This window comes from Rattus norvegicus, chromosome 2 (assembly GCF_036323735.1).
Source record: "Rattus norvegicus strain BN/NHsdMcwi chromosome 2, GRCr8, whole genome shotgun sequence".
NCBI lineage: Eukaryota > Metazoa > Chordata > Mammalia > Rodentia > Muridae > Rattus > Rattus norvegicus.
In genome coordinates this window covers 233,255,751-233,268,423 of record NC_086020.1, presented here as the reverse complement: position 1 = coordinate 233,268,423, position 12,673 = coordinate 233,255,751, and the positions used below count along the sequence as shown (strand labels likewise).

General features: G+C 39.2%; 1 protein-coding gene across 9 annotated transcripts in view; it reads left to right on the top strand.

Moving 5' to 3' along the window:
• Bmpr1b (bone morphogenetic protein receptor type 1B) overlaps nt 1–12,673 on the top strand; it is a 332,820-nt gene that overhangs the window by 275,921 nt on the left and 44,226 nt on the right. For 8 of the 9 annotated variants that reach the window (NM_001024259.3, XM_039102481.2, XM_039102480.2 and 5 more), the window contains 1 exon segment: nt 11,280–11,439. In NM_001024259.3, coding sequence (NP_001019430.2) covers nt 11,297–11,439 — 143 coding nt within the window. In that variant the 5' untranslated portion in view covers nt 11,280–11,296. 9 annotated transcript variants of the gene reach the window in all.

Sequence of the window (12,673 nt, the reverse complement as noted above, 5' to 3'; positions counted from 1 at the left end):
GGCAGCATTTATTTATGGCTTTTGACATTGTAAGTTGCTTCACTTGTATGGCATGCAATTCTCAATTTATAGATTATAAACATCAAAATTACATTCTTTTTTGTTGCTGCTGTTGTTGTTGACAGGCTTTTTTTCTTCCATTTTTATTAAATTGGGTATTTCTTATTTACATTTCAAATGTTATTCCCTTTCCCGGTTTCCTGTCCATCAGCCCCCTAACACCTCCCCTTCTATATGGGTGTTCCCCTCCCCATCCATCCCCCATTACTGCTCCCCAACAATCCCCTACACTGGGGGATCCAACCTTAGCAGGACCAAGGGCTTCCCTTCCACTGGTGCCCTTACAAGGCTTTTCACTGCTTCCTATGCAGTTGGAGCCCAGGTCAGTCCATGTATAGTCTTTGGGTAGTGGTTTAGTTCCTGGAAGCTCTGGTTGGTTGGCATTGTTGTTCTTATGGGGTTGCAAGCCCCTTCATCTCTTTCAGTCCTTTCTCTAATTCCTCCAATGGGGGTCCTGTTCTCAGTTCAGTGGTTTGCTGCTGGCATTCGCCTGTGTATTTGACATGTTCTGGCTGTGTCTCTCAGGAGAGATCTATATCTGGTTCCTGTCAGCCTGCACTTCTTAGCTTCATCAATCTTATCTAGTTTGGGTGGCTGTATATGTATGGACCACATGTGGGGCAGGCTCTGAATTGGTGTTCCTTCTGTCTCTGCTCTAGCAATTCTATCCATCCATCCATCCATCCATCCATCCATCCATCCTTCCTTCCTTCCTTCCTTCCTTCCTTCCTTCCTTCCTTCCACTATATGGCCAGGCTGACCTTGACTGCCTCTTCCTTGTGTCTGGGATCATGGGCATAAGACACAATGCCCTTTCATATCTGATGCTAGAACGTCATGAATCCTAGACAAGTCCTGGACTGAGCTACATCGCCAGCCTTCAAACACTACTTTAAAATACAAAGTTTAAAAGTATGGATATAATACATAAATATGATTCCAAATGAAGGGAAAGTTTTGAAAAAAATTGTAACTAGACCATTTTGTCTCAATGGTTGTAATTGACTTTAAAAAGAAAATGTACACCCTTGGAATAACAAAAGAAATGTATTTTAGTGTGTATGCCATTTTTTGGTTTGGTGTCCAGAAAAAAATTCTATAAACATGTAAGAAAATAACAAATAAATAAGCACCCCCACCACCAGCAAATTTAAGAGCCTTATGCGCAGCCCTGCAGATTCTAACCAGTTTATTCACAGAGTTTTCCTGAGATTCTATGATGGGCTTTGAATATTTTAATTGTATTTCAGTAAATTTTGTCATTATAAATAAATAAACTGTTAAGCGCAAGGGGAATGATTGTAGTTAACAGTTGAACTCTAAGATTAGTTCATGCATATCTCCATACACACCAAGTTTATACTATGTAGTTTTAGATATGTGGATTATCAATATATTTCTGCACTTTGGTCATTATTCACTATAACTAGTGTCCTTTAGTAATTATGCAATTAAGGATTAGAAACGTAAAGATCTCATGTCCTCCAGGTTCATTTGTAGTTTTATTGTAGTTGTGTGTGTGTGTGTGTGTGTGTGTGTGTGTGTGTGTGTGTGTGTGTATAAGGCAGGCAAACTTTTTATCTTTCTGTCTCCATGGTTACACTTTTATTATTGCATATATTGTATATATAACCTGTTCAGTTCAAACTGGTGTTATAGTTCAAGATGTCCTGGACTTGTTTGGTACACAGGGGCAAGTTGGACATCCTCCTTGATTAGCCTCAGAACTCTGTGAAGGGAAACGAAGGTAACACTACCTCACAGAATCACAGCTCCTGGCTTGGAAATCGCCCTGATCCAGTCGATTTTATGGCATTATCTTTATAGAAGCCATGGCTCAGTTTCTTTTCCAACACTGCTCACTTAGCTGGCATTAAATGTTTTCAATACAGCTACAAGTAAAAGCTTTCTCCTTCTCAGTGACTGTGCAGGAATATACATATGGAGTCAGCGTGACGCTTCATGTCTGAAAACATCACAGTGACTTGCTAGCTTTCTTAAGTAGAAGACTATTTCAATTGTTTCTAACTAATTTATGTTCTAAAATATTTTGCATGATGTTATATCGAAGTAAACATTCTTACTGAATCTCTGTAAATCCAAAAGCATTATAAAGTCTGAGCAAAAGCCTAGCTGCTGTTTAAAATATAGGAGTGATGGTACAAGGCCTTTACGTTCCTCTTATACCTTCTACGTTGACTCACAAATTCACAATTCTGCATCAGTTACACATGAAATGAAATATGTGCAAATGTAGGTCGACATTAAGAACATCACCAAGAAATGATAAGAGCATTTGTTTTCAATCTGTTGCTTTGTGATCTCTAGAAGTTTTCACGTTGATAGAACTTGGGCATTTCAATCACTCAACACAACCAGAGTGGTGTTGTAACATGAGTGTGCCTGTGTAGGGAAAGAGACACAATGGTCTTGGAATAGGGACGTGCATAGGTGTTTTAATGAGGAAGGCCTTATTTGCCAGTGCCCACACATCCTTCAGGCACTAGCCAATGAATACGGCCATTCGCCACATTCTTTATGGAGGCTTAGTCAGTCACTAAGGCCAATTAGTAAGGAGGTGTCTGAGCTGGGCCGGTGAACCCATTTGTCAGGCTCCATTGGTCAGCGACCATATCTGTCCCTTGACATTCTCCAAGCAGTAGCACCTCCAGGAACCAGTGCCTTCCCATTCGACTCTGAATCTTGAAAAGTAAACTTCTCCTTTTCCACCCAACGTTCAGTTTTCCTCGGGCATTTTACAGTCAAAATTCCATTGGTCAGCTTTCTAAAATCTTAGACACATAACTAACTGTTCAAAGCAACGAATAGGTATTTAAATCACTGACTGGAAGGAAAAAGGGAATTTTTGACATTAAATATATGAATGGGAACAAGGATTGTTAGCAAATTTCCACAATTCGGTGCTTTAGCTTATTCTCCCACTTTTTAAAATTTTTTAAAAATTAAAAATTAAAAATTAAAAAAATTTTACATTCCAGATTTTATTCCCCTCCCAGTCCACCCTCCGACTGTTCTACACCCCATACCTCTTCACTCCCACCCCACCCCACCCCTCCCTATCCCCTACCCCTACCCCAGGCTCCAAGAGATTGTCCCCATCCCCACCCCCACCCCACCAGACCTCTAAACTCCCTGGGGCCTCCAGTCTCTTGAGGGTTAGGTGCATCTTCTCTGACTGAACCCAGACCTGGGAGTCCTCTGCCGCATAAGTGTTGGAGGCCTCATCTCAGCTGCTGTGTGCTACCTGGTTGGTGGTCCAGTGTCTGAGGGATCTCAGGGGTCCAGGTTATTTGAGTCTGCTGGTCCTCCTATGGGTCACTCTCCTCCTCAGCTTCTTCCAGCTTTTCCCTAATCCAACTTTTTTTGGGGGTCTTTTTGGGTCTTTCAGAGGGCAGTCATGCTTTTGTGAGTGTTGCATAGCCTCAGTAATAGTGTCAGGTTTTAGGGGCTCCCCTTTTGCTGGATTCTACTTTGCACCTGTCTCTGGACCTTTTTTTTTCCCCCTCAGGCTCTTCTCCATTTTCATAGACTCTCAGGACTCAAAGGGTGGGACCCTAGATGAAATGCCCCACAGTGGGGAGAGGGAACTTGTTGAGCCCACCTCCAGCAGAAAGACAGGGCATCAAGCATGGGATGGGGCTGCTATTCCACCTTTCCCCACTTCTTTACCCACAACAAAGTGCGAACCTTTGATTCCCACTTCTTGCTCCTGCCTGCCCTCTAATGGAAACATTGTAGAATAGAAAAGACAGTCACCATTTCAAGACCTTAAAAAGGATAACAGCATCAGCATCCTAATGTGGAAGGGGAAAAAAACCCCACAGGGTCCAACCCTGAGTGGAAAAACTACAGGCAACTAATGACCGCTGAAATGTTCTTTTAATGAGACATCTGATACTTGGGTTGTTTTCATTATTCCTGATGTGTTTATCTTGAATAAATATATTTGTTCTTAAATATTTCCCATATTTAGTCTTCTGCTTCCTATTTCAGCAGTATTACTATTGATAAAATTTATTACATTTTAAACAAAATGTGCATCTAAGCAGTTGCTATCCTCAGGCAAGAGCTGCTGTGTACTGTTTTGCTTATAGCCCTGAACGCCTGACTTCTGTCTGTGAGGTTGGATTGTATTTGAGTTCACGGGATACATGAAACTAACCCTTTTATAACCCCCTTCCCAATTATAACTTTAAAGCCATGCAGCTTCTCATTGGCTGTCCTGCCCCACAGTGGATGGGCTATTAAGGGCTGCATAGCCTTTCTTTGGTATGCTTAGCCTGCGATGGATTAAGTGGGTCTGTCTACCGCATTGATGATCTAAACTCTCATATCTGCTCTCTTCAGCATTCCCTTCTGGTTTTTATTCATTTGTTTACTACATTTGTAATAAATTAACTATGGAATAGTAAACAGCAACTGCATACGTGTCTATAAATTATTGCCTTGATCTGATTATTCTGACAGAAACAAGACACTCCTCTCATTTCTGCTAGATTGACAGCTTGGCATTTAATTAATGGTAAATCTAGTTGGAAGCAGTCACTTTGTCATCTCTCTGTCTTTGTTTACTTAGGTCACGTTGCACGACAACTACCTCGCATGCTCACTCGGGGTGGCTGAAGGCTACCTAAGTTTAAGTAATTATTGAAGTATTGTCCCGATTCTGAGTTAGCTATAGTTTACCTGTCTTTTTGTGCTGTTAATGTCTTTCTGGCTTAAAACAGCTTGCATTCTGTCTGCATAAAGATAATGCAATAATTCACCTTCATCGTCTTGAGGAGTACCTTTTACATGATTTTTTTTCAGTGTTTTTAAGCTGGCTTTTGATTAAAAAAGAAAGATCCTTGGAGTTACTAGACTTGGATACTTGCTTTTGTTACTGAAGCGCCTGACCTAAGATTGTCTGTAAAATATTACAGGCTGACTATTCCTTATCCATGATACTTGACATTGTCTACCGACACTGTAAGTTGACTGACACTAAGTTTATGAAATATTTTTAAACAACTTTATATGAAAGTATTGAACTATGTGATGTAGCATTTAAACACTTAAAAGATTTGGGGAGGGCTGGAGAGATGACTCAGAGGTTAAGAACACTGACTGCTCTTCCAGAGGTCCTGAGTTCAAATCCCAGCAACCACATGGTGGCTCACAACCATCTGTAATGAGATCCGATGCTCTCTTCTGGTGTGTCTGAAGACAGTGACAGTGTACTTACATACATAAAATAAATAAATCTTTTAAAGAAAAGATTTGGGGTTTGAGGATATTTCTTGGGGTTGTCAGGAATGTTTAACTTGTAATAAATTGCTTATTGATAATCAGCAATGTAGATGAAGTTTGCTTACTTTCCAAAAACTTTTCACAAACATGCACATAAACACACAAAAGTATGGTCAGCTAACTGGGCATAGTTGACTTGTACCTATACTCCCAGCACTCAGGAGGGTGAGACAGGAGGATTATAAGCTGAAGACATTTTCAGTTACAGTGAATTCATGGACAGCCTGGGCTATATAATGAGACATCACCTTGAAAAACAAGAGAAAACCAAACCAAAGCAAAGTTTGGGGTTAAACAATTACTGTACTTAATGTCACTGCTGCCAAGAATGGATTGGCATGGTACAGCAGTGACTCCCGTGGGTGATGATGAGCTAAGGAATGTGGTCTTCTTTAATGTGAAACCTTTGATTTTTCTGGTTTGTTTTATACTGATATTTTTCGTTCTGTATCAGGATGTGAAAACAATCATTTCCCCATTTTGAACAGAAGAGCAGTTTGTAAATTCACTGAAGTACCTCTTAACCATGTTCAATTCTGATTTGCTAGCCCACAGATAAATTCAGGTATAGAAACAAGAGTTATGCCCCATTTGGGTGCAAAGAGAAAATTTTATGATGTAAAATTCTTCCCTCACAGATAATTTTTCTCCCACAACTCAGTTATCTGCATTATGACATGAGCCAACCGTGTCTCTCGTGCACTTGTTTTAATACAATGTAGAGACACTTAACAGTGCAAATAGCCTTTTCAAGTTCTTTCTAGTAGCAATGGCATGCATACCTCTTTTCATTTTCCTATTAAAGTCCCCTCAATATCTCTAGATTAACACTCTCATCAATACCTGTTGCCTTTAGGCCTCCCACAATGGAAAGGATGATTGGATTCTTTCTCTACACCTTCATTCCCACTGTCTACACACATATTCCTGTCCGTTCATATGCGGTACATGAATAGAAGTATCAGTTCTCATATATTCTTATCTTTCTATCACATATTCATTTTCAAACTTCCAATCAGCAAAATACAAAATGCATGCACCATTCTGTTAATAATACATCATGACTAACTACATTTCTGGTCTTATGACCTGTGTTTAAGGAGGCATTAGATCTCATCTTACTGATGTTCAATATGGGGAATGTTCACCTTCCTTGAAAGTTGGGTCTCTTCTTATCAAAGGCTCAGTCCTTTATCTAGATCCTCATCTGGATTGACTCTTTCAATAGATTTTTGAAAAAGGTGCATAAAAAGTACTTTGATACCTTGACTATTAAACTGCATCTTACTACCTTCACATTTGACTTATATTTTTCCCCATATATATTTTGCACCACTCTCTTTTATTCATGTGTGAAGTTTTAGTTTTAATTATGTGAGAAATACAATGCCATTTTTAGTTTTATTTTTTCTCTAATTGAAAATAATTTTTAAACATATATATTATACATTCTCGCACACACATCCTGATTATAGACTACCCTTCCTTTACTCTCTACTCTCTGAGTTCCTCTCCACCTATCTGGATCCACCCCCTTTCTGTCTTATTGGAAAACAAACAAGAGATTTTAAGGGATAGTGCTATGCTGTGCTGTGCTGTGCTGTGCTGTGCTGTGCTGTGCTGTGCTGTGCTGTGCTGTGCTGTGCTGTGCTGTGCTGTGCTATGCTATGCTATGCTATGCTATGCTAAAACAAAAACTACTGCATCAGAATTGGACAACACAAATGAACAGAAGGAAAAGTACACAAAAGAAGTCACAAGAAACAGGGACCCATTCATTTGGATACACAAGAATCCCATTAAAAAACCCACTAAAATGAAAGCCATAATAAACATATAAGGGATGCTTTTCCAGCCTCCTGTTCTGCAGGGTTCCCTGAGCCCTGGAGGGAAGGATTTGATAGTCACATCTCTTTCAATAGTGAGTGTTCCAAGAGCTCTAACTTTTTACACAGTATCTGAATTTGGTCTCTTTATTTGTTCTCATCTGCTTCTGGAGGGAGCTTCTCTCCTGATGGCTGAGCAAGGCACTAGTCTAGGAGTGTAACAGAACCATTTTATTCCCACCTTTAAAAACAGAAAACAAAGAAAAAAAATACCAGTACTTTTTGGTTTACCCTAAGTTCTGGGGCTGTCTAGACTCAGGTTGTTGGTCACTCAAGCAGTGTTGAGTATGGGTTCCATCTCATGGAGTGGGCCTTCAGAGAAATCAGATGTTGGTTGGTCACTCCCACAGCTTTGCGCCACAATTGCACTAGGATAGCTTGCAGATGGGACACCATTGCAGATGGCATAGGTTTATTATTCATGAGAGTTTAAGCTATCTTGGGATTTTTGTGTTTCCATATGAAATTAAGAATTGTCCTTTCAGAGTCTGTGAGAAATTCTGTTGTAATTTGCTGAATCACATTGATTTTGTAGATCGTTTTTTGGTAAGATTAGCATAGGAGATCTTTTTTATCTTCTGATATCTATTTCTTTCTTTAATGACTTGAAGTTATTTTTATATATCATATAAGTCTTTCACTTACTTGCATAGAGTTACCTCAAAATATTTTATATTATTTGAGGCTATTGTAAAAGCTTTCCTTGATTTTTTTTTCCATAGGTTGATGTCATTTGTATATAGGAAAGTTACTGTTTTTTCTGAGGTAATTTTGTATCCAGCTAATTTGCTGAAACTGTTTATCAGCTGTATGTATTTCTTGGTGGATTTTTAGGGCCATTCATATGTTATCTTATCATCTGCAAATAAAGGTACTTTGACATATTCCTTTACGATTTGTATCCCCTTGGTCTACTTCAGTTACCTTATTGCTCTAGCTAGGACTTCGATTACTATATTGAATAGATATGGGGAGAGTAAACAATCTTGTCTTGTTCTTAATTTTAGTGGAATTGCTTTGAGTTAGTTTCTAACAGCAATCATCGCCAACATTTTAGCAATTATTATTTTAATCTTGTTCTTTATTTCTTTCACTCTGGCCTCTGATTCTTTACAGATTTAAGGTCTTTTTAATTTTACAAACTGGAATGTAGGTCTCTCCTGAGTAGTTTTCTGTCAACTTAATGAAAGCTTGAGTCATTTTAGAGGATGGAACCTAGATGGAGAAAATGCCTTAGTAACATCAAGATGTAGGAAACCTATACGGCATTTTCTGAATTTGTGATCAATTTGGGAGAGCATAGCCCATGGTAGATGGTGCCAGCTCTGGGCTGATGGTCCTGGATACTATAGAAAATCACGCTGAGCAAACCACGAGGAGCAAGCCAGTAAGCAGCACCCCTCCATGGCCTCTTCATCTGTTTCTGCTTCCACATTTCTACCCTGACTTCCCTGGATAGAATTAAAAGCTAAGGTGAAATAAACTCAACCCCCCACCCCCAATTGTGTCTCCACAGTTGGTTGTTTACTACCAGTGGGTACTGGGAATTGAACCAGAGTCCTGTGTAAAACAGCAAATATTCTTAACCTCTGAGCCCTCAGTCTAGCCCCATTGTTCTGATTCTTTGCCTTTTTAAACTAGAAGCTCATGATAATTCAGTGCATGGTTTACCAACTTGATCATCTACTGTTTTCGCAAGTTTGTCTGGTTTTCTCCTACTGATGTCCATGAGGTTCCTGAGCCTCTTCCTCTGTGTGTTTGTCTCTTCTCCAGCTTATCTGTCATTCCATCTGCTGAGGTTTTCATCGGTTAGAGTCATATGTTTGCTGTTCCTCGCTTTTCACAGCAATGCACTTTTGTTTTTCTGGTGTGCCTTTTAATAAGCTGAGAGTGTTGATAACAGTTGTGTTATCTGCTATCTGCTTTCATCATTTGCTCAGTTTCTTCCTAGTTGTTTTCTCTGTATGGGTGTTTTGTCTTCAGTCTCTAATGTTGGAGGTTTTTCTTCAGGTATCTCCTATCCCTGAACTAGTGACTCATGTGTGGGAGCATGGGATACTGAAAGAGCTGATGGGAAGCTTCCAGACAGAACTCTTCACTAGTGGGCCTCCTTTATAGGATAATGGCAGAGTAGCACTGTTTTGCTATCCCTTTCTTTTAGCCTTTGGCTTGCTTTCAACCTCCTTAGATTTCCCAGGGAAAAGGCAAAGCCTTGTGGGAAAGAGGACAGGAAGGAAATCCATATCCATTGTGATTTGGCAGTAGCACTCCTGCCTCCTTTGTGCTGTGTTTTTCCAAGTCCTGACCTAAGGGGCAAAAAAAGGAAAATAAAGTGTCTAGTATTGTAAGCATGGGATTTACCCTTGTAGTCTCCTTCACCAGCTGGAGAGTTGGGTCATTAGCCTGCAAGACATCTGCATAATAAATGAGTATTAGTTGTTTATTTTAAACTGCAAGGAAGAAGCAGGAAGGAATAGCTTTCTCGTCATACTGTCCCTAGAGGTAACTGAGGTCATCAAGTGTGGTGTGATTCAATCCAGATTTACAAAGAAGGCGTTTGTTATGGCAGGGTGACATATGAACACACCTACATGCACTGTTTTAAACAGGTGTACACACTCCTCCTCTGTGAACAGACTTGTAACAAACGGCTTGCAACACAAGGGAATAGGACAAGATGTTTAATTTCAATGTATCCTGGAGTTTAACTTATCTACCTTAGATGAGCGTGGACATAATGGAATCTAGAGTCTAGTTTAGTTAAATTTATTTAATAGATTAAATAAAGGTTGGCCAGCAAGCCCGGGGAATCTCTGTATCTCTGCTTCCTTGGCACTGGGATTATGGCCACATCTATGACCACCATTTTAATATAGGTGTTTAGGACAAAATTTAGGTGTTCAAGCTGTCTAGCAAGCATTTTGCAGACTCAGCCATCTACCCTCGCTAGACATATCAATGATTTTTGCTTGAACTAATCACGAAAATTAGACTAACTAGCATAATACATAGAAGGTCCAAAAAGGGTTACAATAGATATTTTTCCTAATTTTCTCATGTTCTGTTTCAACCTGTGACTATAATCATGTATATAAAAATATGATAAATGTACTCTCTATATATCTTGTCATATCGAATAAATTCCTTTTGATATATAACTTTAGTTTTTTTAACCAATTAATCTATGATCAGTTTTTATTGCAATTTGTTTAATTATAGTCTAGTTAGATGTGGTAAGAGAGAAATTTTAGACTATATATTTGCACTCATTATTTTAAGAATAATGAAATGCGTTACAGTGTCGTAAAGTTATACAAGGCAATGTGGATGTCTATTTGGAAGACAGAACTGCCAGTTACTAAATCCAGGCCATCTGCCTTTAGGGGATCATTCCTACATAGTATCTTCCATCAAAGATAGTAGAAGTATTACAGATAAACACTTTATCTGTAAAAGCTTGTGGGAAAGATATATCTTTTGAAGTATGTGGTTATAAATCTTTTATTTTTCCAAGCTTTTTTTTTGCAGATTAAACATGCACTACTGTACTGGTTGGTTTTTGTCAGCTCGACACAAACTAGACTCAACTGGGAAGAGTGAACTAAAGTGTGGAATTGTCTTCATTAGATTGTCTTATGGGCATATCTGTAGGACGTGTTTTAATTGCTAATGTATGTACAAGTTCCTGGACCACTGTGGGTGGTTCTGTCCCTATGCGCATGGGTCTGGGTTGTATAAGAAGAGTAGCTGATGTGGTTAAAAAAAAAAAGATAGTGTCAGGTTTCAGACAATCTGGTTTCAAAATGCTGCTACATCATCTGACTGTGTATAGAGTAATTAGTTAAAATTCAAGACTTGAATTTATTATCTAAAAGTGAGAATGATAATTTATTCTAATGAAATCATCAAAATACATGTCTTCTTTTTGCATATTTGTCACAAGTTATTTTAACTTAGTGACCTACTGTCTCTTCCACAGAAATCCAGAAGGCTGTCCTAACCCTCATTCATTATTCTTTACAGAGAAGTTCGTTGATAACATGCTCTTACGAAGCTCTGGAAAATTAAATGTGGGCACCAAGAAGGAGGATGGTGAGAGTACAGCCCCCACTGCTCGGCCCAAGGTCCTGCGTTGTAAATGCCACCACCACTGTCCTGAAGACTCAGTCAACAATATCTGCAGGTTGGTGATAGAAATGTTTCAAATGTCACTTTCACAAGTGGTTACGTACCATTTTAAACATACATTGCTTCTAAGAATATGACCTGGAGATGGTACTGTATATAGAGAACTATCTAATCATGTTTTACCCTGAACTGGTGTTTGAGTCCTCTTTTTCTATAGACACATAAACAGAACATGGATCTCAGGCTCCTTGTCAATGATCAAAAACTATTATGTTCTTTTCATATTCACATAACATATTCCATGTATGTATGCTGATCTTGTTTTAACCATTCACCACACTGAGATTGTTAGTATTTTGTACTGGTGAGAGATTGATAAGTTGTTTCTGGAAAGCAGTTCTCTGATGAAGTTTAGCTGAATCCAACACATGTTGGTGGAGACTGTCACAGTAGCAAAACTATGGAGTTGGAAATAATGTTTTACAAAGACAAAGAATTCAGTTTCAAATAATCTAGAGCAATTTTCTTTGAAGATATCTACATCCAGGAAGAATATCTGGGTAAATATTTACACCGCCATTGGCCAGGAGGTCATGACAAACTGATTCGAATGTTTTTGTTGCTGCTGAGAGGTTTTACAATGCTTATCATGATGGGGAGTCTCATACAGGTTTTTGCACTAGTATCCCTAGTCCAAAGATGACAGATGCTCCCAAAGGGAGCTATGACTTCACCAGTGGAAATTTCCTCACCTGACTTCATGTGATGGGTCATAGGTAGAGTGTAGGAACACTAAAAATATTATGTAAAATTATGTTCCTGCTATGTTTGCATAAGACACGTAAGACATAAATAAACTTCATGGTTGGGCGTCAGTTCTATCCCCAAGATATCACATTAAGAGTATACAAATATTTTAAAAATCTAAAAAGAATAACAAAGTAGAGCAGTGGCCAGCGTCAGCTAGGGGAACCCATGTCTTAAAAATTTGGAGGGTTACAAATTAAGTGCTTGCTTTTCATGCAGACCTGCTGAGCTCTGCTGGCTTGATTGACTATGGCTTGAGGGTGATTTTTGGACTTGGGCTTGCCATCCCTCTCTTCTTTCTTGGATGACAGCAGCTTCGCAGGAACTACTTTCTGTTAGGAGTATAAAAGCAACATCCACAGCCCCTGCTGGCCTCCCCAGCTATCATACTTCACTGACCAGATGAAGTGGTAGAGTGAAGCCCAAAGCTGAAGGGAAGCCACACCCATGGGAAAGCAGGGCTAGGGTCAGCTGTGGAACAC